A 27,064-nucleotide genomic window follows, 5' to 3' on the forward strand; every position below is an offset into this window, starting at 1 on the left:
CCCAGGATCTTTTTTTTTCCTATTCCAGCTGTTGTAGCACCAATGCGTATAATCACTCTGGCAAGGATTTGAACCTGAGCGGACAGCAAAGAGTTAACGCAAAAGAGGAAATCCTATCTGGTTGGACACACTGAGAAATGCGATTATACTGCCTCAGTTTAACACTGGCGAGCGGACGGGTTGCGCACTATGCGATCCGCCTCATAGAGAGAGCTTATTAAGCAAGGTTATCATTACAAGCGATTCCTCTGTGCCTCAAAACAAAGCGAGCGAACTAGAGTAGCCATTATTATTGCTGGGACAGAACTGAGGTTTTCAGCAGGATGTCGGCTGCCCCTGACAGAACACACACTGGGCCGAGAACACGCTTTCAGAACGGACTGCAGTTCGGCGGCCAGCAGCAGGTGAATGGCCAGGTGCGCCTTCACGTGTGACAGCGGGACGTGTTAACGCGATTAGCGACTGTTTTTACTGATCTGCTACTCCACTTGAATTCAAAGAAGAATAGACAAATCAATGCGTCACTGGACCATGAAGCACCATCATCAGTTGTTCAGGTGTTTTTGGCGAACTCTCGTCACTGTTCTTCTGTTTGAAGGCACCCCGCTCATGATGTTCAGGGCGTCCCTCACTCTGACCCTAAACAGGGATGACAGCAGCTTCACGCGGATAACTCACTCCTTTCACAATGGTATGGGATGCTCTGCTCTGAATATTGCATTTGAGTAATTGTTAAATCAAGGCAGTTAGGAATTATTATGCATTTAGTTCTAAAGCATTTTGTGCAGCACAAATTATGCTCTGTTTTCTTTGCACAGCAGTCAAACAAGAAGAAAGAAATATTTACTAGCTTATATGGTTTCTTAAAGAACCTTTAACATCTATGGCACCTTTTCATTGCAGGTTTTATACACTTGGTTCTTTTAAGAACTGTTCATTGTTCACTTGGGGAAGCCAAAATAGTTCTTCTGTGGGGATTTTGTGCCTGTAATCATTTTCTTAAGAATAGTCTAATAGTTGATGTTATTTGTGCCATTGCTCTTGTGTTGGGGCTGTTTAACCCATTATAGTCTGCAGTCCTTCTTAGAGAAACTCAGTGGACAGATCAGCTATTTTAGTTGGAATAATAAGTCACTAGCTCTGTTCTTTAAAGGGAACCCCAGGTATTAAGAGTTGTATGGCTTAATATAAAATGAATGATGTCTTTTACTGAAATAGGTAGTAGAAAACCCATGAAAGATTTACGTTGTTTATAAAAAACTTCATCGTTTTATACATATTTTGGACTATGGGGGGCGCCGTTATTTCAATGACGTAAAATGGTTGCACTTGGTGAGCTACTGGCGCTACTGGTTGGTATTTTTAAAGCAACACAATGTGGAAAGTAAAATACTGATATGACGCCACATTGTTTGGCTTTTGATTGTAATTTTCAGTCGAAGGGCAACGAGAAGCAATGTAGCGATAAGAAGAGGAGAAAAGAACGGGAAGATGCCTGTGGATGAATAAAACTTCCGCAGCCACTGAAGGAGTTTCTCAGCATGGATTTCACTCGTTTAGACTCCTTGTGGGGAAAAATCGACAGTATGGCATTTTGGTTTAAGTCTACGCTTATATCCATTGCCAGCTGTAATCTCTTTCCATAGCTTTAGTGGTCATTGTATCGTTATTTTATTTTTTAAAAATAAAAAAATAGCAATAGGTAGCACCAGTAGCTCATCAAATGCAACCATTTGACATCATCGAAATAATGCAGTCCCCCCATAGTCCAAAATATGTATGAAACGATGTGGATTTTTAAAAATAATGTAAATCTTTCATGAGTTTTCTACTATATTTCAGTAAGAGACGATTTACATTATATTAAGCCATGCAAGACTTAATACCCGGGGTTCCCTTTAATAGTCTGTTTAATCACAGGCTCGATGTTTGAGTATAATGTAGGACTGTTCATTCTTGAGTGTGATTGCTTTTCGATCTGATGGAAAGGAAGCTTATTCTATAAAAGTCATCACATCCAAAATATGTGCTCACTCCCTTCAGGATTTCCAGTTCTGACTTGTTTCCAAGTAAATGAAACAGTTTGTTGAGAATCCTGTTATCTCTGCAGGTTTTGTCATTTTTGGCTGTGAGTTTTAGCTATTTGTTTGAGTCAGCCTGACCAGATTGTATTTGGTGCTTCTGATCCAGGCTCTGCAAACCAGTGCTGTACATGCATGCTCCAGCACAGCTGTCAGTCACAGACAAAACAACAGCTGTCCTCACAACACAGCTAGCCTTTATAATGATTACTCACACTGTGTTCCTGTTTGGTGTATGAATGTGCATTTTGAACAACTGTTGTGATACTCTAAGATGAACATGCATTAAAAACAGAAAATTTCACCAACACAACTTTAGTTCATTGTAACTGATAGGTTCATAATAAATCCCATTAAATAAGAGTGGAAGATGGAACCTTACAAACAACATTTTCTGTCTGTGCAGGCTTCACCTGTTTACCGTGCAGGGCGATTTTTGGTAATATTAGCCAAATAAATAATCAGTAATTGGAACAGAAACAGACTTTTCTCAGTTGAACAGATTAACTTCTATTCATTCTGACCCATTTTCAGTAAACCGTATGAAATAAATACCGCAAAGGTTTTGTAGGGGAATCAGGCTTTTGAAATTGTAACACAAGCTAATAATAAAAATATGACACACAGTTACATGTTACAGCGTGACATGTTATGACCTTTCACATTTGGCCCTGCAAGAAGTTATGTTGCGATTTATTTCTGTCATGACAACTTGACAAATGACAAAGATTTTAGCATGGAAAATGTTAATGTATTTGGTTTTGGCAGAATAATAGATCTATACGGGTGGAGCTGCGGAAGTGGAGGGTTTCAGAGGATCTCTAAAAAAGTGCTTCGAAATGCTCTAGTGAATGCTAACCAGCCATTTAAATGTACAGCATCAAGCTCATTGGCTGTGTATGCAGCATGAACCAATCAGCTTGTGCGAAGTAGTTTAACGCTGTGAATATCATCAGTTTGGATCAACAACCCATCAGTCTGTGCCATCTAGACTTTCATGACAGACTTACATGTATATCTACTATAAAACTGTTACAACAGTTTTTTTTGCATAAGTAGCGATTAATGGTTTTGTTGTATGTTGACTACTCTAGACAGAGATTTGATAGAGACTTATCTCTTGCTATAAAATACTTTGAAATCAACCAGGGAAATAGGTACATTTTGTGTATGACAGTTCATAAGACAATATTGAAGTTTAAAAACTAAGGTTTTCTGTATCTCCTACAGTCACAAGTTCTAGAAGAGAGCTGAAGCCTCTAGCGAAGACAAGGCCGTTTGCTGTTGTTGATGGACTTAGGAAAAGCCTAAGTGATGTTTTACAGGTGAGTTTTTGCACCGTCTAAATAACAGAAATACAGTTAAAGTCAAAGTTTACATACACCTTGCAGAATCTGCAAAATGTTAATTTTACCAAAATAAGAAGGATCATACAAAATGCATGTTATTTTTTTTATGTAGTACTGACCTGAATAAGATATTTCACATAAAAGATGTTTACATACAGTCCACAAGATAAAATAATAGCTATATTTATAAAAAGTTTACATAAACTTGATTTTTAATACTGTGTGGTTACCTGATTGATCCACAGCTGTTTTTTTTTTTTTTATATATGTATTTGTTCATGAGTCCCTTGTTTGTCCTAAACATTTAAACTGCCTGCTGTTCTTCAAAAAAAAATCCTTCAGGTCCCACAAATTCTTTGGTTTTTCAGCATTTTTGTGTATTTGAACCCATCTTTTTGTATTTTGTGTATTTTGATATCCATCTTTTTACACTGAAGACAACTGAGGGACTCATATGCAACTATTACAGAAGGTTCAAACACTCACTGATGCTTCAGAAGGAAACAAAGTACATTAAGAGCCAGGGGGGTGAAAAGTTTTTTTAAACTTGAAGATCAGGGTAAATTTTACTTATTTTGTCTTCTGGGAAACATGTAAGTATCTTCAGTAGCTTCTGAAGGGCAGTACTAAATGAAAACAAAAAATGTTATTTAGACAAAATAAGAAAAATGTACAAAACTTCATTCTGTTCAAAAATTTTCACCAACTTAATGCATCGTGTTTCCTTCTGGAGCATCAGTGAGTGTTTGAACCTTCTATAATAGTTGCATATGAGTCCATCTGTTGTCCTCAGTTTGAAAAGATGGATCTCAAAATCATACAGTCATTGTTGGAAAGGGTTCAAATACACAAAAGTGTTGAAAAAACAAAGAATTTGTGAGACCTGAAGGATTTTTCTGAAGAACAGGAGGCAGTTTAACTCTTCAGGACAAACAAGGGACTCATGAACAACTATCACTAAACACAAAAAAAAAACAGCTGTGGATCATTCAGGTAACAACACAGTATTAAGAATCAAGTGTATGTAAACTTTTGAACAGGGTCATTTTTATAAATTCAACTATTATTTTCTCTTGTGGACTATATGTAAATGTCTTTTATGTGAAATATCTTATTCAGGTCAGTACTAAATAAAAAAATAACATGCATTTTGTATGATCCCTCTTATTTTGGTAAAACAACTGACATTTTACAGATTCTGCAAGGTGTATGTAAAGCAGGCCTGTGTGGATAACATTCCTTGTTACTGGAACTGGTAATAAAAGTGTGTGTGTGTGTATGTGGCATGGGGGAATTTGTCAGGACATGACTTCAGATTTGCTCTCAGCTGCACAGGAAGTGTCCGTCCCCTTAATGTTGCCTCTAGTTCCTCTTCTCTCAGATCACACTTTATGTCAGGAAGTTTCCAGCTGAATGTGTCAACACACCTACATTATCCTGCCAGGACAGGACAGATATGGACACTAAACCCATCTCCCTCACTTGACCTTTAATTACTCATTTACTGTCTCATAATTTATTTGATTCTCTTTGTCACTTCTCTCAACAGTGTGATATACAAAATGCTCCCTGGGTTACAAGCTGATTCATTTATTTTGTCATACACAGTAAAGCAGCCCCTCTGTGCCTGGTTGAATCACAAAACCGTTGAGGCAACAGTCTGGTCTGTTTTTAGCCTGTTTTGCCATGGAAAGGAAAGGCGGGTGATGGCTTGGGTGTGTGTGTACCAATGAATACAGTCTGTTGATTATACACGGTTGTCCTCCAGCCATCCACCACCCACTAACTGGAACTCAAATTATATTAATATGGCAATTAGAGAGAGTGTTCATCTCATTTAAAAGCTGAAAATTGCTTATACTGCTTAAAGGGATGGTTTATCCAAAAATGGATATCATTTACTCACCCTCTGTTGTTCTAAAACTTTATTTTGAGACATGTCTTTTTGTCCCATACAATAAACGTCAATGGTAAACAAAAGAAGAAATAAAGTAATACAGGTTTGAAACAACACGAGGGTTAGTTAATAATGAAAGAGTTTTCATTTTTGAGTGAACTATGTGGGCAGCCTTCTAATATGCAAAATGATTGACAGACACTGCCTCAAAGTGTTCTGATTGGCCCAAAAAACGCAATAGAGACGATAGTTGAAAACCTCTACCGGTTAATTTTTTCTACCGGTGTATCGCCCACCCCTAGTTCCTATGTGTTTTGTAGTGAATCACTTTTATGAGCCCTTTCTTTAAGCAACTCAAAAACAAACAAACATTTCTAAGCAAATAACTCCTATGAGATGCTTCTTTTTTAGAGAGTAAAATTATATAGCTTGACCACCGAAGTCCCTCTAGCTCTTATAAGCTAGTTTAGTGAATCAGCAACACTTATGACTCACTTATTTTCTCAACCATGTCTTTAATTTCTCAACATCTGACTGCATAAACCTAGAGCTGATATTGTGGTTGTTCATATGACAATTTGTAGTTAAAGATACAAGTATAATAGTAAAAGATTAATCAGTTAAATCACAAAATGTTATCACTTTTATTATTGATAATAAAAATTCCATGTAATTTAATAATATTAACAAATGAATCAAAACCAAATTTATATGAGAGGGTCAGGCAAACCACGAGTTCTCGTCCTCCACCCATTCTCCCCTTCTCTTACGCTCTTTTTCTTCGTCACCCTCAGCAAGCCTCAGTAAAAGTACCCCACCCAGCATTCATCAGCTGCTGAGGTCATCGCGCTGCATACAACATGTGCTCAGGGACATTACCTCAGACTGAAAAAGAGAGGCTTATAAAGAGGGGGAGAAATGGAGAGAGGGCGGAGCCGGAGGCAATAACAGAATTGAGGGAGAAAGAGGAGAACAGATTGGCCAAGGCAGAGAGAAATAGAGGAGGGGGGAAAAGAGAGAAGCTGTAATGAGTATGCAGGAATGAAGTGGTTAAAGGGATAGTTTACCAGAAATTTTTTTTTGCCTTATGTCATTACAAACCTGTTTCTTCAAGAGAATACAAAAACAGTACAGTTTTTATACAGTTAGTACCCATTTGGTACTGCAGCAGGAGCATGACAGTATTAAAAAAAAGAGTCTGTAAATGGTATTTTTCAAATCATTAGGATGTCCAGATGAGAAATGAGAGAGAAAAATTAGTCAGGTATAAAGGAATGGACTCTAAAACACTAAGGGATGGAAGTAGCAGGCATTTTGTAGAAGTTTGGTGTTTAGGACATAGATGACATGAACTTAGATCTCTGCTCTGCCTTCACCTCCAAACTCCTCCATTTACTGAATCTTTTTCTCTCAAACACTTGCTTTATAATATCAAAGATAAAACAAAAACCAAAAGTTAATGAAAACCCTCCGGTTTTGTTGCTGGGACACTGGGTAGTACAAGTCAAAAGTTTACATACACCTTGTAGAATCTGCAAAATGTTAATTATTTTACCAAAATAAGAGGGATCATACAAAATAAATGTTATTTTTTTAATTTAGTACTGACCTGAATAATTTATTTTACATAAAAGATGTTTACATATAGTCCACAAGAGAAAATAATAGTTGAATTTATAAAAATGACCCTGTTTAAAAGATTACATACACTTGATTCTTAATACTGTGCTGTTACCTGAATAATCCACAGCAGCTTTTTGTTTGTTTTGGTTTGTTTTTGTTTAGTGATAATTATTTATGAGTCCTGTTTTTCAGAAAGATCCTTCAGCTTCTCTAATAGTTGCATATGAGTCCTTCAGTTGTCCTCAGTGTCAAAAGATGAATCTTGAAATCATACAGCCATTATTAGAAAGGGTTCAAATACTCAAAAATGCTGAAAAAAACAAAGCATTTGTTTGGGGGGGACCTGAAGGATTTTCATTATTCAGGAAAAAAATAACATGCACTTTGTATGATCCCTCTTATTTTAGTAAAATAATTAACATTTAGCAGATTCTGTAAGGTGTATGTACACTTTTGACTTTAACTGTATGCTTGGGATATCTATCTGAAAAGTTCACATGTACAATTCCTCTTTTTCATCTTTGCTTCAGTCACTAGTTTGCCTTGGCCCTGGTTGTTCAGAGACGAGCGATCCACCCATTCCCAGTAAACTGCAGTCTGTTCCCAGGAGTTCATAGGAAAGGCACTCACCAGAACCATCTGATAGCAATAAATGTATAGCCTACAAATAGATGCCTGTGGTTTGTAGGAAACCTGAACAATGCTGGAACAGTATCTGATGGTTGAATGTGGGCTTCACTTTTTGTGAACAGCCCAGAGGTTCGATCTCGGAGGAGAGTGTTTGTATGGATGGGTTGTGCAGCTTGGTAAAGGACTACAGATGTGGCTTAGAAAGTGATGCTCTTGTGATGTCAGTCGCATGACCTTTCGATGAACCTTTTCAGCAACTTCGCAGTGTCTTTAAGAGGAACTAAAACATTTTCAAGAAGTCTGTATGAGATCTGAGAGAGCTGTAAGAGGTCTGACATCCATTCAGGATTTCGGCACAACCATCTTGTATACTTGAGACATGAAATCAAAATTGACCCTATTTACTGTCCTAATTTGTAAGGAAATGTTTGTCCTTGTAAGTTTTGGAAACAACTGTCCTTTTTACTTACATCACCTTTATAATGCAGACATTCATTTGGTATTAACAGGTTGAAGGTCCAAATTGCAGTTTTATTGCAGCTTCAAAGGGCTCCACGCAATTTTACTTTCTTTGCCCGTCTGTGACTTCACGCAGGCGAACAAGCATGGCAACCCTAGCGCAAGAGCATTTGTGGTTAAAAAGTATATACATTATTATTTATTTTAAAAAAATGACTGATTGTTTCACTAGATAAGCCCCTTAATCCTCGGCTGGGATTGCGTAAGGCCCTTTGCAGCTGCATTGAAACTGGTTGCAGTTTGGACCTTCAACCTGTTGATCCCCAATTGAAGTCCACTACATGGAGAAAAATCCTGATATGTTTTCCTCAAAAAATTTCTTTTCGACTGAAGAAAGAAAGACATTAACATCTTCTATGACATAGTGGTGACTAAATTATCTGGAAAATTTAATTCTGGAGTAGACTAATCCTTTAAAGTCAGTTTACTGTGAGAAATATCCAATTTGCTTAAAATAGCAGGGAAAGAGAGAGGCCAGTTAGACCTGCTCTGAATGGCTGGTACAGGGAGAAGTCAGATAGACCTGCTTTTATTGGCTGAGAGAAGGAGGGGTCAATGAAGTAAGCTGTTCCCATTAGCACATTGGAGAAAAGCAGGAAACAGCAGCAGCGGTTTTAACAGGAAGCTGAGTGGGGTTTCACTTTTTCATCAGGCTGCTGAATGTGTGTCTGAGCCAAAGGGATGTGATAGAATGGCAGGAAAAGGTGCTTAGAATAGGAAGTGAGATGAGAGAAAGGCTCAGAAAGAGTCTGGAGGAGGGGAAGTCTGTTTATAGCCCAGTTCACCCTCTGAAATGAAGTTATTTTATCCTCTCAGAGAACCCATCTTTTCCTCTGACCATGTGCTGATGCAGTGACCCCAAATCAGATCAAGTTCAGGGTGCCTGGAAAGATTTTCTTTCTACTTTGTTAAACTTATACAATAGATTAAATTAACTCATAATTATTTAGAAACTTTCTGTTGACTTTAATAGCAAAATATATTTGCTACTGTCTTTTTCCACTCATAGTACTCAGTGTTATTTTTTAGTTTAGTAATACTAATGATAGTTTTGATTAAAATGTAATACAGTTGAGATTGAAACTGTTTAAAAGTTTACATACACATGTTACCTGAATGATCCACAGCTGTGTTTTTTTGTTTATTGATAGTTGTTCACGAGTCCCCTGTTTGTCCTGCTCGCTGTTCTTCAGAAAAATCCTTCAGGTCCCACATATTCTTTGTTTTTTCACATCTTTTCACACTGAGGACAACTGAGGAACTCATATGCAACTATTACAGAAGGTTCAAACACTCACTGAAGTTCCAGAAGGAAAAAATTATGCATTAAGAGCAAGGCGTGTAAACTTTTGAACAGAATTAGGAGGTGTAAATTTTTCTTATTTTGCCTAAATATCCTTTTTTTTCCATTTAGTACTGCCCTTCAGAAGTTACAGAAGATACTTACATGTTTCCCAGAAGACAAACTATATTAAATTGACCCTGATCTTCAAATTCAAAAGTTTTCAACCCCCGGCTCTAAATGCGTTGCATTTTCTTCTGAAGCATCAGTGAGGGTTTGAACCTTCTGTAGTAGTTGCAAATGAGCCCCTCAGTTGTACTCCGTGTGAAAAGATGGATCTCAATCATACAGTCATTACTGGAAAGGGTTCAAATACACAAAAATGCTGAAAAACCAAAGAATTTGTGGGACCTGAAGGATTTTTCTGAAGAACAGCAGGCAGTTTAACAGTTCAGGACAAACAAGGGACTCATGAACAACTATCACTAAATAAAAAACACAGCTGTGGATCATTTAGGTAAGAACATTATTAAAAATCAAATGTGTGTAAACTTTTGAACTGGGTAATTTCTATAAATTCAGCTATTATTTTCTTTTGTGGACTATATGTAAATGTATTTTATGTGATCTTATTCAGGTCAGTACTAAATAAAAAATAACATGCATTTTGTATGACCCCTCTTATTTTAGTAAAATAATTAACATTTTGTAGATTCTGCAAGGTGTACGTAAACTTTCAACCGCAACTGTACTTATCATTATAATATTACTTACAACTATTTATTTTTGTTAATAAAGGGATACTTAGGTCTTACTGGGGCAAACATGTTTCTAGAAATTAAGAAATATACTGATGCTCTGCAGGGTCAACACAAAATATGTTTTGTTTGTGATGTTTCTTCAAGAAGAAAACATCTGTATTGATCTGAATAAAGAAATTTATTTGTGCTGAGGTGGAGCAGTATGGCTCATAAATAGACCTAGTTATATCTTCGTACATAGCAAATTCAGTATTCAAACTGTCTCTTTATAATATAAAATCTGTCTCTCTGTTTCTCTCCAGAATGGTCACCCTGACAGATTGCAGTGTGGTTTACAAGTGGGAAGCAGCTTGTATATCTTGGACCTGGAGAAAAACCAGTAAGTCATTTCCTGTGTATATAATCAGTGTCTAATGAAGTTATGTAAAACATCACATTTGAACATTTGTCTACTTGCAGAGATCTTTTGCCAAAGCCGCCTAACGTCTTCTTCTACCTGCCAAACGGAACTGGGGTGTCAATGAAGGAAAACCCAGTGGTGAGTTGAGTTCTTCATACACTAGTAGTGCATATTTATTTTACAACGCTTTTTGAAATGTTGCAGTTATTTATGCAACTTAATGTCAATTTGTTTCTGTGTCAGATGCATTGTTACTATCATGGTTCAGTGCAAGGTTTTCCTCAGTCCCGTGTGGCACTCAGCTCCTGCTCTGGGTTACGGTAATATACGCTTTACATTTTTCAAATCTTACTGAGAGAGATTTACCTGAATTATGGTCATTGCTAAACTTTCAAAAATCTTGTGGCTTAGTTTATTAGTGAACCGTAAGACCAGCTTAGATTTCAGAGGTCATGGAGTTTAATCAGAAAGAACGTGAAAGAAAGTGTGAAATAGGACAAAGGTGTCTGTATTTCTTAACCGATTATCAAAGACTGCAATGTGTTAACATGATGTTCGGTAGTAATGGCATCATTAATGACACTTCTCCTTCTCTCTGCAGGGGAGTGATAGTCATTAACACCACACTGAGCTTTGAGCTGCATCCTGAGGAAGAAAAGCATGAAAAAGAAGAAGGGAGCGGAGAAATGGAAGAAGGATGGATGCATGTAATCTACCCTACACATTCGCAAACATCCGAGTCTAGAGACTGTGGAGTATCACATACCTCTATTCCTCCCATTCAGATCATCCCACACACATACAGGGTGAGCATGCTGTGTGTGTGTAGTGTATTTATAGATATGTGCTTTTATTTGATAGTTCTCATGATTCTTTTCTGCTGTTGTGTGACAGAGTAAGAGAGACATTCTTTCAGAGACCAAATACATTGAGCTGGTGCTGGTGGCGGATCATAAAGAGGTAAGAGAGTAGATGAATCTCTGTCTCACAGACACACACACACACACACACAGCTGTGAGACACTTACGCCCTCTAGTGGTGAATATACTGAGTCACATCTACTCTCAATTGCTGTACAGTCTAAATATCTGAATATGTAAAGGGATGGTTACCTAAAAATGAAAGTTCTGTCATTAATTCTCATGTCGTTCCAAACCTGTAAGACTTCATCTTTGGAACATAAATTAAGATATTTTTGAAGAATTCCGAGAATTCCTTAATTTGTGTTCCAAACAACATGAGGGTGAGTAATTATATGACAGAGTTTCATTTTTGAACTATCCCTTTAAGATTTCAGTTTTGAATCAGTTTTTGTTCTTTTTCTTTGTCTTCCTCTCAGTATGTGAATTATCAGAAGAATAATAAAACCATAATTTACCGCATGTTGGATGTGGCAAATCAAGTGGACTGGGTAAGTTTTATTTCTAAATGTGCAAATACACTACTGATCAAAATGTTGTGGTCAGTAAGATACATACACCTTGCAGAATCTGCAAAATGTTAATTATTTGACCAAAATAAGAGGAATCATACAAAATTCATGTTATTTTTTATTTAGTACTGAGATAAATAAGATATTTCACATAAAAGTCCACAAGAGAAAACAATAATTGAATTTAAATTAAACTGTCTGCTATTCTTCAGAAAAATCCTTCAGGTCCCACAAATGCATTGGTTTTTCAGCATTTTTGTGTATTTGAACCCTTTCCAATAATGACTGTATGATTTTGATACCCATCTTTTCACACTGAGGACAACTGAGGGGCTCATATGCAACTATTACAGAAGGTTCAAACACTCACTGATGCCTCAGAAGGAAAAATTATGCATTAAGAGCCAGGGGTGTAAACTTTTGAACAGAGTGAAGATGCATACATTTTTTTTATTTTGCTAAATATCATATATGTTTTTTATTTAGTACTTTCATGTAGTAGTTCAGAAGCTACAGAAGATACTTACTTGTTTCCCAGAAGACAAAATAAGTTAAATCTACCCTGATCTTCAAATTTAAAAGTTTTCACCCCCCAGCTTTTAATGCATTGTGTTTCCTTCTAAAGAATCAGTGAGCATTTAAACCTTCTGTAATAGTTGCATATGAATCCCTCAGTTGTCCTCAGTGTGAAAAGATGGATCTCAAAATCATACAGTCATTGTTGGAAAGGGTTCAAGTACACAAAGAAAAGAAAAACCAAAGAATTTGTGGGACCTGAAGGATTTTTCTGAAGAACAGCGGGCAGTTTAACGTTTTCAGGACAAACAAGGGACTCATGAACAACTATCACTAAACAAACAAAAACGCAGCTGTGGATCATTCAGGTAACAACACAGTATTAAGAATCAAAGGGATGTAAACTTTTGAATAGGGTCATTTTAATAAATTCAACAATTATTTTCTCTTGTGGACAATATGTAAACATCTTTTATGTTATATATCTTTTTCAGGTCAGTACTAAACAAAAAACCAAACAAAAAAACATGCATTTTTTATGATCCCACCTATTTTGATAAAATAATTAACATTTTGCAGATTCTGCAAGGTGTATGTAAACTTTTGACCTCACTATATTTAGTTCTGTTTCAAAACCATGTCTAATTTAAGTTTTTCACCTGATATTTATATTAATTGCATACAGTTTTTACTAGTTATAGTTTTAGTTTACAGTAACAACACTGCTAGTCACTAAACACTGTACTGAAAGCACTTGTGAGTCTAAATCACAGCCCTCTGTCTCAGTTCTACCGGCCACTGAATGTACGTGTGGCTCTGCTGGGTTTGGAAATCTGGAGTGACCAGGACAAAATTAAAGTGGATAAAAACCCTACTGAAACACTAAACCGCTTTCTGGATTGGAGGACCAAGGAGCTTCTACCACGACTGCGGCATGACAACGCACAGCTCATCATGTAGGTCCAAATGCATTATGGAAAATATAGCCACCATTTGATTGGATTTTAACAGTTATGGTGACTTATAATTTGTTTTTGTATGTTAGGGGTGAATCATTTGATGGGACGACAGTCGGTATGGCATCTCAGTCCTCCATGTGCTCAAAGGATCGGTCAGGGGGAGTGAATGTGGTAAGAGAATAATCTTTCATTTAATCTTCATCTTAACGCATAAAAAAGTCTTGTTTTAGTATTAATTAATAATAATAATAATTCCTTACATTTATATAGCGCTTTTTCTGGGCACTCAAAGCGCTTTACATAGAAGGGAGAATCTCCTCAACCACCACCAGTTTTTTACCAGTTATTAACCTGTGTTTCCTGTACTGTAGGATCACCTGGTAAGCGTTTTAGGTGTGGCATCAACGGTGGCACACGAGTTGGGTCACAACCTGGGAATGAGTCACGATACGGCCGACAGGCGTTGTCAGTGCCAGAACGAGCCTCGGCTTGGGGGCTGCATCATGGAGCCCTCTACTGGGTGAGTGTTTGTAACTTTTTGATAGTATAGTGCTGGTGATAAATTGTGCAGTATGCAATAAATGCTCCTATGTGCAGGTTTATGCCCGGTCAGCTCTTCAGCAGCTGCAGTGAACGGGATCTCTCTCTCAGTCTACTGCATGGTGGTGGAATGTGCCTGTTTAACGTACCTCAGCCAGAAAGTCTTCTGGGAGGTCCGCGCTGCGGGAACCTGTACATAGAGAAAGGAGAGGAGTGTGATTGCGGCCTGCTGGATGTAAGAAAATACCTTCTGCCTATTGGTTTCTGATTCTAATTTCTAAAAATGACATATCAAGTGAATGTGATAACTGCTTAATTGAATAGTTCTCCTAAAATGAATATTCTGTCATCATTTACTCACCTTCATGTTCTTCCAAACCTGTGTGACTTACTTTCTTACTTTTTTTGTCTCTCTCAACAATGCAATTTTGACCCACTACGAGAAAGTTCAGTAGTTTTACTATATCAAATTAAAATTCGCTTCAAAATCAATCAGTCAGAAGTTTTTGAACAGTAAGATTTTTAATGTTTTTTTTAAAGAAGTCTCTTCTGCTCACCAAGCCTGTTTTTGTTTGATCCGGAATACAGTAAAAACAGTACAATTTTGAAATATGTTTACTATTTAAAATAACTGTTTTCTATTTGAATATATTTTAAAATGTAATTTATTCCTGTGATTTCAAAGCTGAATTTTTGCATCATTACTCCAGTCACACGATCCCTCAGAAGTCATTCTAAATTCTGATTTGCTGCTCAAAAAACATTTTTTGATATTATTATGTTGAAAACAGCTGAGTAAATTTTTTTTTCAGGTTTCTTTGATGAATAGAAAGTTCAGAAGAACAGTATTTATCTAAAATAGAAATCTTTTGTAACATTATAAATGTCTTTATCATCATTTAAAGCATCCTTGCTAAATAAAATTATTAATTTCTATAATTTCTTGATGCTGAAAAATTAACTTTGATCACAGTAATAAATTACATTCTAAAGTATATTTGAATGCTGTTATTTCATATAGTAAAAATATTTCACAGTATTACTGCTTTTGCTATTTTGGATCAAATAAATGCAGGCTTGGTGAGCAAAAGAGACTTCTTTCTTTCTTTAAAAATCTTACTGTTCAAAAATGTTTGACTGGTAAAGTAAATGTAGCAATACACTCATCACCTTTGTAATCTGCTTCATGTCTGTGTGTGTGTTCAGGAATGTAATGATCCTTGCTGCAATGCCAGCACGTGTAAACTGGTTCCTGGGGCCCAGTGCTCTTCTGATGGCATCTGCTGTGAGAACTGCAAGGTTTGTAAAGGTGCATATGATCAAACACTTAGACATATGTGGGTAATGCTGTTCTCTCACCGCATCCCATCCATTCTTTCCCCACAGCTGCGTGTGGCTGGGTCGGTGTGTCGGGAGCCGCTGGGAGAGTGTGATTTGCCAGAGTACTGCACCGGCACTTCGCCCTACTGTCCTCCTAATGTGTTTCTTCAGAACGGAGAGTCATGCAAGGACGGGTCCTCCTACTGCTACAGCGGCGTGTGTGCCAGTCTGGACGAGCAGTGCCAAATGCTCTGGGGACCGAGTGAGTGTAACACCCTTCACAATGATGAATCTAATGATTCTCACATAGAGTCTAGATTTATTGTGATTGATTCTTTATCTCCATCCCTCAAAGACTCCACCCGCGCTCCAGCTATCTGCTTCTCCTCTGTGAATAAGCAGGGCAATAAGTACGGAAACTGTGGCCAGATGCCCAACGGTTCCTACATCCCCTGTTTGAAAGGGTGAGGATGTGTAGCTTGGAATCAGATGATTTTCAAACACTGACATGATTATGATTGTTTCCTAAAATGTTTGTGTATTTTGTAATTTATTTGCTTAACAAGTTAGTTCACCCAAATATGAAAATTCTATCAGTTACTCACCCTCATGTCGTTGCAAACATGTAAGACCTTTGTTCATCTTTTGAATACAAATTACGATATTTTTGATTCGAAAATTCCAAACTCGAGAGCTTTCTGACCCTGCATATTCAGCAACACAGCTACCACATTCAAGGCCCAAAAAGGTAGTAAAGACATTGTTAAAATAGTCCTGAAATAGGGCCTTGAACTATCTTAATTTGTGTTCCGAAGATGAACATAGGTCTTACGGGTTTTGAACAACATGAGGGTGGGTAATTAATGACAATTTTAATTACAACAAAATGCGCAAAGAATGTGCTATAATGTTGTTCACATCCAATTACATTGGATCTTGCTCTGTTTTGCTTAGGGATGTGCACTGTGGTAGAATCCAGTGTCAGGGTGGAAATGGTCGTCCTTTGCTGGGCTCCAACGCTGAGATTCTGACCACAACGGTCAAACTGAACCAGAGTGACTTTACCTGCCGGGGCGCCTATTTTAATCTGGGTGATGATGTTTCTGACCCAGCCATGGTGTCACAGGGGACGGCCTGTGGGCCCAACAAGGTGAGTGTCCATAAAATGTTTATTTTTAGGATTGTTAATGATCTAATATGGAATTTCTACCATACATTTAGTGTCAGTATTTATGTTGAGTCATTTGTAAATTCCATAAGAGATTTTCTTACCAAAGGAAGATAATTGGATTTTTTTTGTTGTTTATTTATTTGTTTGTTTTCTATACATCAATAAAATCCTGAAAAAATGGTTTCCAAAAAAAATATTAGGCAGCACCTGTTTTCAACATTGATGATAATAAGAAATGTTTCTTAAGCACCAAATCAGCATATTATGATGATTTCTGAAGGATCATGTGACATTGAAGAATGAAATAATGGCTGCTGAATTTCAGCTTTGCCATCACACGTAAATTACATTTTAACATATATTAAAATATAAACAATTATTTTAAATGGTAATATTTTAAAAACCACAAAACCAGTCATAAGGGTCATTTTTTCAAACTGAAAGCTGAATAAATAAGCTTTCCATTGACGTGTGGTTTGTTAGGACAGGACAATATTTGGCTGAGATACAACTATTTGAAAATTTGCAATCTGATGGTCCAAAAAAATCAAAATGTTGAGAAAATCTCCTTTAAAGTTGTCCAAAAGAAGTTCTTAGCAATCCATATTACTAATCAAAAATTAAGTTTTGATATATTTATGGCAGGAAATGTACAAAATATCTTCATGGAACATGTTCTTTACCTAATATCCTAATGATTTTTGGCATAAAAGAAAAATTCATTTTGACCCATACAGTGTATTGTTGTCTATTGCTACAAATATACCAGTGCTACTTATGACTGGTTTGGTGCGGGGTCACATATTAAAATTATATATACATTTATTTATAGTTCTGAATGTATTTGAAATGCATTTATTGCATGTTTGATTTATTGTAGCATTGTATTCTCAGGCATGTGTAGACCAACAGTGCCGGGATGTGTCCATGTTTGGTGTTGAGGAGTGCCGCACGATGTGCAATGGCCATGGGGTGAGGAGTGGGCGGGGGGAAAGAGTGGACATTATGTCAACTTCAAAGAATTATAATATTTTTAAGTTTCGCAAATGCTACTATTTTTCTCTGTTTCGCTTGTGTAGGTGTGTAACAGTAATAAGAACTGTCACTGTGATGAAGGCTGGGCTCCTCCTGACTGCAGATACTCTGGAACGGGTGGCAGCGTGGACAGCGGCCCTGCACGAGAGCCCAGAGGTACCGCTTACACGCTGATTCACATGTAAATTTAGACATTTGGGCTCAGTTAGTAACACGTCATCACACTGATTACATTGGCGTGGGAGTGTTTAGCCTGGTTTTTGTCTGTATACAGATTCGGATCCTGCGCGGGTGGCTCTGCTAGTCATTTTCCTGTTTGTGTTACCGGTCTCGCTGCTGTTTGTTGCACTCCGTTTCCCCCGCTGTCGACGAGGCCTTGTGTACCTCGGCCACACCCCCTTCAACAAAACCCGACAGAGCCGGTAAGACTGAGAAAAAACACAGAATGATGTACTTCATCATAGTAATTTATCTGTCATTACTTAGCCTGTGTACTAATGACTCAAATGGCATGAGATATAATAACAATTTATGCTAAAATACATTAAAAGTGCAGTTTAAAGAAGAAGTCCAAAACAAAGATTCACATATAATGTACTCGCCCCCTTGTCATCCAAGATGTGCATGTCTTTCTTTTTTCAGTTGTAAAGAAATTATGTTTTTTGAGGAAAACATTTCAGCATTTTTCTCCATATAATTGACTGATATGGTGCCCCGATTTTGAACTTCCAAAATGCAGTTTATACGCGGCTTCAAACGATCCCAAATGCAGTTGTAAACAATCCCAGACGAGGAAGAAGGGTCTTATCTAGCGAAACGATTGGTTATTTTCATTAAAAAAATGCAATCTAAATACTTTTTAATCTCAAACGCTTGTCTTGTCTTGCTCTTTTTGACTCTATGTATTCTGACTCAAGACAGTTAGGGTAAGTTGAAAAACTCCAGTCGTATTTTCTCCCTCAACTTCAAAAATCATTTCAAAATCATCCTACATCGCTACAGAAGTACCAGCACAGTCTTTGCAAAGTAAACATGCAAAGAAGATCAAACACCCTTAACAAAAAAGGTAAAACAGTGATGTAGGACGATTTTGAAGTTGAGTGAGAACATGAGATGGGAGTTTTCCGGCATACCCTAACTGTTATGAACTGGAACAAAAACAGTCGAGGCAGAGTAAGACAAGACGAATGTTTGACATTAAAAGTATATAAATTGTATTATTTTTATGAAAATAACCAATTTTTATGCTAGATAAGACCCTTCTTTCTCAGCTGGGATCGCTTACAACCGCATTCGGGATCGTTTGACGCCGCATTTAAACTGCATTTTGGAAGTTCAAACTTGGGGCATCATATCAGTCCATTATATGGAGAAAAATGCTTAAATGTTTTCCTCAAAAAATTAAATTTCATTACAACTGAAGAAAGAAAGACATAAACATCTTGGATGACAAGCGGGTGAGTACATTATATGTGAATCTTTGTTTTGGAAGTGGACTTCTCCTTTAAGCTTGCAATGACTTAAAAATTTTAAATTCATTTTTGGAAGGATAAATCATAAATAGAAGAGTTTGGCACATATTTTAAAACTAGTGATCAGACCACCTTTGCAATTAGAGAAATTATTTCAGTCAGCATAATAGAAAACAAATATACTGTAAAAGAACACCGGTACAATAAAAATACAACAGCCAGACAGAAATTACAACCTTAGGTAGATAAAAGATAAGATTCTTCATTAACGTCATAAATCATATTCTAAAATCATTAATGATATTATTTTACTGTGTTTTACCCATTGTGCAGTGGAGTCTCGGTGGCCTATATTGAATACTGTGCGAAAGAGGAAAACCGGAGGTATCTGTCAATGTGGAGCTTCAGTTTGTAGTGCAAAAACAAGCCATGTGATAGCAGTCGCTATACTCGTGTAGCTGAATGTTTGTCTTTCACCAGCAGGGGCTTTGAATGACAATGGAAAAAAATGAAAATCATAAATACTGGCTTAGAATGAGTTGTCACTGACAAGCTCCTGCCTGGTTATGTACACTGTAGGACTTCCAGCATCACTCTGAAGAGTTAAATTTATTTGGGACACCAGAGGTCTGGCTTCATGAGAAAAAAAATGTTTATTTAGTCATCTTAAGTGTCTCCCTGCTAGCTTTCTCACACAGTTCTCCAGTTCCCTATTACACAACAGTGCTGGCGTATGTGAAATAGATATAGTTGCTTGCTTATCTATGTGGTCCTGCAACAATAAATTTCCCCCATATTAACGGTATAAAATTTCTGTGATATTGACCTTCAACAAATAGTTCTAATCATATTTCTCTATACTGTGTCATTAGTGTCTACAAAATGTGACCCTGGACAACAAAACCAGTTGAAAGTAGCACAAGTATATTGTAGCAATAGCCAACAATACACTGTATGGGTCAAAATTGTTCTTTTATGCCAAAAATCATTCAGATATTAAGTAAAGATCATGTTCCATTAAGATATTTTATACATTTCCTACTGTAAATATGTAAAAACATAATTTTTGATTAGTAATATACATTGCTAAGAACTTCATTTGAACAACTTTAAAAGGTGATTTTCTCAATATTTAGATTTTTTGCACCCTCAGATTCTGAATTGAAAAAAATGACCCTTGGTCCAGGGCCACAAATGTGTAAATATGTGTAATATTGTGAAGATGTTGTATTTTCCCCTCAGGACTCCTGCCATGGAGCTTACAAATGCTCGAAATGGAGATCAGGTGCAGCCGCTTAGGTACCAGTGGCCCCACCAGAGTGACATCCCTCTCACCCAGGCTATCAGCAAGGTACAGTAAATCTGCTCTGTAGAAAAACAGTGTTGCTCCAGAGCTCCGTTTAGTGATGCAATTACTGCAGCATGATCTGTAATGCGGTGTATGGTTACCTAGAGTCTGTACAGAAATACAGAAATGAGCTCACAGTGAGGTCACCACATCCAGAGAGGGGAAATGACAAAGCAATTTGGTGGTAGTTTGGGATCTGTAAGATTTTCTCACTTCTTTTTTGTTGTTGAAAGAAGTGTCTTATGCTTACAAAGGTTGCTTTATTTGATTAAAAATACAGTAAAGATGGTAATATTATAAACTTCTATTGCAATTTAAAATTGTATTCCTGTGATGGTAAAGCTAAATTTTCAGCATCTATCATATATAATTTTGTAATTTATCTGTGAATCAGTAAAACAAATGAACACATAAATAACTAAAAATAATAGCAAATAAGTGAATGAACCCAACAGTCTGTTTTAATTTTCTTAAAAAAAAGGAACTAAATTACAAAATACTTAAAATACACTGCCATTCAAAAGTGTGGCATCAGTAAGATTTTTAATGTTTTGTTGTAAATGTTTTTTATGCTCATCAAGGGTGCATTTTATTTGATTGAAAATACTGAAAAAAAACAGTAATATTGTGAAATTTTATTGCAATTTAAAATGAGTGTTCTATTTGAATATACTTTAAAATCTAATTTATTCCTGTGATGCGAAGGTGAATTTTCAGAATCATTAGTAAAGTCTTTTACATGATTCTAATATGCTGATTTATTACCAATGTTGAAAATGGTTTTTAGCATTTGTTGATGAATAGAAAGTTTAAAAGAACAGCATTTTTTGTATCTTCTGCATTTTTTGTAGCATCTTTTATAAAAATATACAATACCGTTCAAAAGTTCGCTGTCAGTAAATGTTTTTCTTTCTTTTTCCAAAAGAAAAAAAAAATACTTTTGTTCAGCAAGGATGTTAAATTGTTTAAAAAAACTGATAGTAAAGACTTCAGTTGCTAGAAAAGATTTGTGTTTTGAAGAAATGCTGTTGTTTTTAACATTTTATTCATCAGTGAATCCTGAAAAACGTATCACAGGTTCCAATCTAAATAAAGACTTGAATGGCAGTGTAAGTTAAATTTTCAAATAATGTATGTTAAATATTTTGTATTATTACATCAATTATATGAACCTATTGATAGCCGTAGTGTCATTTCATCTGTTTTCCAAATACTGTTTAATTGTTGCCAATTATAGGTATATAAAGGTAAAGATATAATATCAGTACTGAGTTGACAAATCTGATATCGATTCTGGTAACAATCCAACCCTAGAGTGTATGATGTACTTCTCTGTGGTATTTTTTTTTATCAGTAACTAGGACAGAGGCAAATCCTAGTTATAGATTGAAAGGTTAATTAAGGCTACTGAGAGCTGATACACAGTGTTGGGTTATAGAAGTCACAGCCTTTCTCTTTCACCTGGATAATAAAATTAGTCTGGATCATCAAATCACAAAAAATTTGCTTGATGCAGTAAAACTAAAGGTCAAATGCTGTTGTCCTCTGTACGTAACGCATACATTGCTCCTCTGTTGAACACTTCCTGCATGAACTTCAAAAATATCTGAGAGTTACTCTAGTTTATTGTGTCTCCTTCTGCTGCTGTCATAACAATAACAGCCAATTATCCTTGGCTCACTGTCATGCCTAAAACAGCTAACGTTCTTTATTGTAACATGCATGTGCAATAAAAGTTCACTCCCTCTCTACTATCCCCTCCGCAACACTTTTGTCTTATTGTTAGGTCCAAAACAGGCCTGCTGCTCCAACTAAACCTCTTCCACCTGATCCTGTCATTAAACCCGCTCAGGTAAATCTCATTGCTGCTCACAACGTTTGTGAGAAACAGAGATGTATAGAGGTGTTCTGGTAGATGTAGCGGTGTGTGATATGCACAAACCAATGCCGTTTTCATTGCTCTTTCTGGTTCTTCAGTTGACGGGGCATTGGCCTGCCCCTCCTACCAAACCCCTCCCTCCTGACCCCATCCCCTCAGAGAGCAAGATGCAGTGCAAGGTAGAGGGAGCACCTGCTGCTAGCTGTCATGTTTGACTGTGTCTATTATGTTGTCCTGGCCCAAAGTGTCTACCTGTAGAAACTCACTCCATGTTCCTAGTTGTGGTCCGTGTCTCTGTGTGGTTTTGCATGTGGAGGTGTGCTTGTGTCCCTGTCTTTTGGGTTTAACAGTAAGATGATGGTGGTTTGTGCATGTGGAAAGGGTGATGGTTCCTCTGGAGTGTGTTGAGATCCCAGTGCCCTTTGAGATCAGACTGGGGGAGAGCAAGATATCGTATGTAACCTGGGATATTTTCAAATATCACCATAAAGAAAATGTTTTATCAACATCTAATTCATCATAATGTGCGCTTCCAGTTGTAAGTCAAGTTCAGCTGACTTAAATGCTTTTGCCATCACAACCACAATATTCATTATACGCAATCACATATAGTGATTTTTATTAATTAATATATGAAAGTGCAAAAATTAAATTAACCCACAACCCTAGTGGTTTGGAAAAAGGATGGATGAAAATTAAATTAAATTATTAAATACATTTAAACAAACTATTAATAAAACTAAAAAAAGTACAAAATCAATAAAAAATGAAATAAAAATTAAATTTTAAAATTAAATTTAAATGATGAATTATTTCATAAATTTAATTGCGAGTTGTTATTTTTTAAGTTTTTCCTCTTAAAATGGGACTTTATAGCTTGCAGTTGTGAGAAAAAAAGTCAGAATTGCGAGAAAAAAAAAAATTCAGAGTTGCGAGACATAAACTCGTAATTGCGAGGAAAATAAGTCAGAATTGTGAAGAAAAAAAAATTCAGAGTTGTGAGACATAAACTCGTAATTGCTAGGAAAAAAGTCAGAATTGCCAGAAAAAAAAGTCAGAATTGTGAGACAAATTCGCAATTCTGAGGAAAAAAGTCAGAATTGCGAAAAAAATAAAAATAAAAATCTGAATTGTGAGAGAAACTCACAATTGTGAGAACATATCAGTCTTTTTCAAAATTGGACTTTAAAGCTCGCAGTTGTGAGAAAAAAGTCAGAATTGTGAGAAAAAAGTCAGAATTGCGGAAAAAAAAACAGAATTGTAAGAGAAACTCGCAATTGTAATGAAAAAAAATCCGAATTGCGAGGAAAAAAAGTCAGAATTGTGAGAGAAACTTGCAATTGTAAGGGAAAAAAATCTTAATTGCGAGGAAAAAAATTCAGAATTGTGAGAGAAATTCGCAGTTGTGAGAAAAAAAAAAATCAGAATTGCGCGGAAAAAAGTCAGAATTGTGAAGAAAAAAAAAAAAAAACTGAATTGTGAAAGAAACAAGCACTTGTGAGAAAAAAGGCAGAATTGCACAATAAAAATTGTCCAGTTAAAGGAGTTGATAACATCACTATTAGTAACTGGCTTATAAAAACTATTCTGTGGTATATTATGTAAAAATACTTTGTGTACTAAGCATTACGTAAGAGTAGGTGATATCAAGGCAACAGTTAACCATGCTTTAAACGTAACAGTACTTTAACCTTAGTTCAAGCTTAGTTCAAGGAAAAAAAACCCATTTGCATATTTTGCACGTGTTTTATCTCTCCCAGTCTCTCAGCGTAGTGAAAACAGAGATATTTGACCAGCCTCTTGCATGGATGAATCAGAGGAATCAATTGTGTAGTGCATGGCCTATGATTCAGTCTGGTCTCAGACAAATTAAATTTTGTGATTAAGGGAAAATCATGGTGGAATAGATTGATTCCCAGTGATTTGAGTAAAACGGCACAGTAAGATAGTCTCACCCAGCGCTTGCTTTTCTCTGTCACATGGCTGCATCTGCGACTGTACGTCCAGCCCACAGGAGCACGACCGGCTGCACCAAGCAAGCCTCTCCCTCCTGACCCTGTCCTCTCTACCCGACAGGTATCGCCGTAGGCGTGTAAAGTGTAACCCTCACTAATAAACAACACTAATCAGCTCTTGTTCTAAACATGTGAGAGTGTCTATTTCTCTCAGTGCAGTCCTATAGTTTGATTTATAATGTATTGCAAATTAAACTTAGAAAAGAAAAAAAGGTTGAAAAAAAAACAAAAAAAAAACATGACCTTTCTGAATGACCTCATCCTGTTTCAGAACCCTGTTCCCCCCAAACCTCCGGTTCCCAGGAAACCACTGCCTGTGGATCCTTCTTCTCACCCTCACCCTCCTCCCCCGCCACATCTGGGACCTGCAGGACCTGCCGCATCTTCATCAGCTTACTCACGTAACCCTACATCTGCTGCTGCTCCAGCCAGGTGAGAAGACAGATGCTTTTTCCGTAATATTATGCAACTAGCAAGTGAATAAAATGGTGTCTATGGAAAAAAGTGTAATGTGATTAAAAAAATTCTTATTTCTATGTGCAGACCTGCTCCTCATCCGCCTTTAAGAAGACAGCAGTACCCTGGGAAACCACATGCTCCTCACCAAGTATAGTCAGGAAGGAAACACTGGCCCAGTTGCAAATTTTTTCAGCATTTTGTCTTGTTTAACAGTAAAAATATGTGTCCTTAAAACAAGATAAATTTTAGAAGCAAAATTACATATTAAGGCTTATTTTTAAAGAATATTTTCTGAATATATAGGTTATAATATATATACCCCATATATTTATATACAAATATAAAAATACACTACCAATCAGAAGTTTTTGAATAGTAATATTTTAATGTTTTGTAAAGAATACTCTTCTGCTTTCCAAGTCGGCATTTATTTGATCCAAAACACAGCAAAAGTAGTACTATTGTGAAATATTTTTACTATTTAAATGCTGTTCTTCTGAACATAATAATGATAAAAAATGTTTTTTAGCAGCAAAACAAAATGTTACAATGATTCCTGAAGGATCATGTGACTGGAGTAATAATGCTAAAAATTCAGCATTGAAATCACAGGAATAAATTACAATTTATAATATATTCAAATAGAAAACAGTTATTTTAAATAGTAAAAATGTGTCAAATTTTAACTGCTTTTGCTGTACTTTGGATCAAATAAATGCAGGCTTGGTGAGCAGAAGAGACTTTTTTTTTTTTTTTAACTTACTGTTCAAAAACTTTTGACTGGTAGTGTATATAATAAGGTAAGGGGAAGAAATGTAAGATTTATGCTTTGACTCTATCTCAGAGAAGATTAAAAGGGATAGTTCGCCCCAAAAAGAAAATTCTGTCATTAATTTCTCACCCTCATGTCGTTCCAAACCCATAAGACAAATTAAGATATTTTTGATCAGATATGGGAGGTTTCTGACCCTGCATAGACCTCAACATACCTACCACATTCAAGGCCCAGAAAATTAAAGTCAAAGGTTGAACCACAAATGTCACACGGACAATTTTATCGATGTCCTTACTACCTTTCTGGGCCTTGAACCTGTCAGTTGCGTTTCTGTCTATGCAGGGTCAGAAAGCTTTCGGATTTTATCAAAAATATCTTAATTTGTGTCCTGAAGATGAACGAAGGTCTTACGGGTATGGAACGACATGAGGTTTAAGATTTATTCTCTGACTCTATCTCATTCAGTTTTCCTTCTCATGTAGATTTATTTTAAGAATTTTTATGGCTTCTTATTTTTACTCGGAAACAAGACAAAAACCAATGATTGAGAAAAAGATCTGAACCCAATGTGGGACACTACATGATGTATACTTGCACAATTCTTTTTGCACTGACCATGAGTGAGGATTCTGCAGGGTGAACATTAACACCTATACAGACCTCTGTTGCTCTGCATCTGGATCAGAACTTCAACTTACAACTCATCTTGAGGCTCGCTGGGCCATCGGTGAAATTACAGACTCCAGTGAAGATGAAAGGATGTTATAAGTCTGAAGAACTTTTTAGGAGTGGACAAAAGTGGATATACATTCCTTGTGCGATTCAGATGCTCAGTACAACGCATGGAAATAGGATATGACGAGATGATGCCTTGAGGAAGGAGTCCTGATTTCTTTCTCTGAGATGCTGTATGCATGCTCAATTTGCCTGCCTATAGATGACCTGATCGTTTTTTACAGAACCTCTTTGGTGCCTAATTACTTTGACACACGACATTTCATCAATGATTGTTCTAACACAATCGCACCAAAACTGAATTTCAGAATGCTGAAAATGTTCTCGTAAATTCTGTTCGGTGTTTTACATTCCATTTATCATCAGCTGGTCTCAGTACAGACAATAGCGTTGGACAAACACACATTCTCTGTAAAGTCTTTACTGTAAACTAACGTCTTATATCGGTATCAAGACAGTTTAGATTGTGATTGTAATTGCTGCTGCAGGGACAAAGCTGGCTGGTTGGAGGATGAAGATGACGATCAAAAGACTGATGAAGGTATATTTAAGTGTATTTTGAAATATGCAGTATTTTTAATGCAATAAACATGGGATTTATTTTTACATTTGATTCATGCATGCAGTTTTGTTTGCCTTAATATCTGTATCTTTCCAGAGTAATCTATCATACTTTATTTACCTAGTTTTATCGCTCAGGTTACGACCGTATAAACATTTTCTAACATACAACATTAAGATGTAAAATCACAGAGAGATGTGACATCATATCCTTTTATGGTGGTGAGTGGGCCATATAAAGTTAATGATTGTGATGATAATAGATTGATGCTCCTCAGTGTGTTTAAGGTCATTGTGTTAAAAA

At 36.5% G+C, this 27,064-nt stretch overlaps 1 protein-coding gene across 6 annotated transcripts; it reads left to right on the forward strand.

Annotated features, from left to right (window-relative positions):
• Window positions 1-26,805, forward strand: adam15 (ADAM metallopeptidase domain 15). 6 transcript variants are annotated; one of them, XM_051131809.1, is made up of 25 exons: window positions 1-691; window positions 3,312-3,406; window positions 10,445-10,521; window positions 10,602-10,680; window positions 10,786-10,862; window positions 11,144-11,348; window positions 11,437-11,502; window positions 11,883-11,954; window positions 13,278-13,447; window positions 13,537-13,621; window positions 13,822-13,970; window positions 14,048-14,225; window positions 15,197-15,289; window positions 15,377-15,572; window positions 15,666-15,774; window positions 16,265-16,460; window positions 17,376-17,453; window positions 17,561-17,672; window positions 17,791-17,938; window positions 20,231-20,339; window positions 22,123-22,188; window positions 22,314-22,394; window positions 24,223-24,291; window positions 24,502-24,662; window positions 24,774-26,805. In XM_051131809.1, the coding sequence occupies exons 1-25, from the start codon at window positions 517-519 to the stop codon at window positions 24,841-24,843; spliced, it is 2,916 nt and encodes a 971-aa protein (XP_050987766.1). In that variant the 5' UTR covers window positions 1-516; the 3' UTR covers window positions 24,844-26,805. The 6 variants fall into 6 exon arrangements, with proteins under 6 accessions (XP_050987766.1, XP_050987767.1, XP_050987771.1 ...); XM_051131810.1 differs by lacking the exon at window positions 22,123-22,188; XM_051131811.1 differs by lacking the exon at window positions 24,223-24,291 and having other exon boundaries at window positions 2-691.
• Window positions 26,806-27,064: the final 259 nt, after the last annotated feature.

This window comes from Labeo rohita, chromosome 16 (genome assembly GCF_022985175.1).
Source record: "Labeo rohita strain BAU-BD-2019 chromosome 16, IGBB_LRoh.1.0, whole genome shotgun sequence".
NCBI lineage: Eukaryota > Metazoa > Chordata > Actinopteri > Cypriniformes > Cyprinidae > Labeo > Labeo rohita.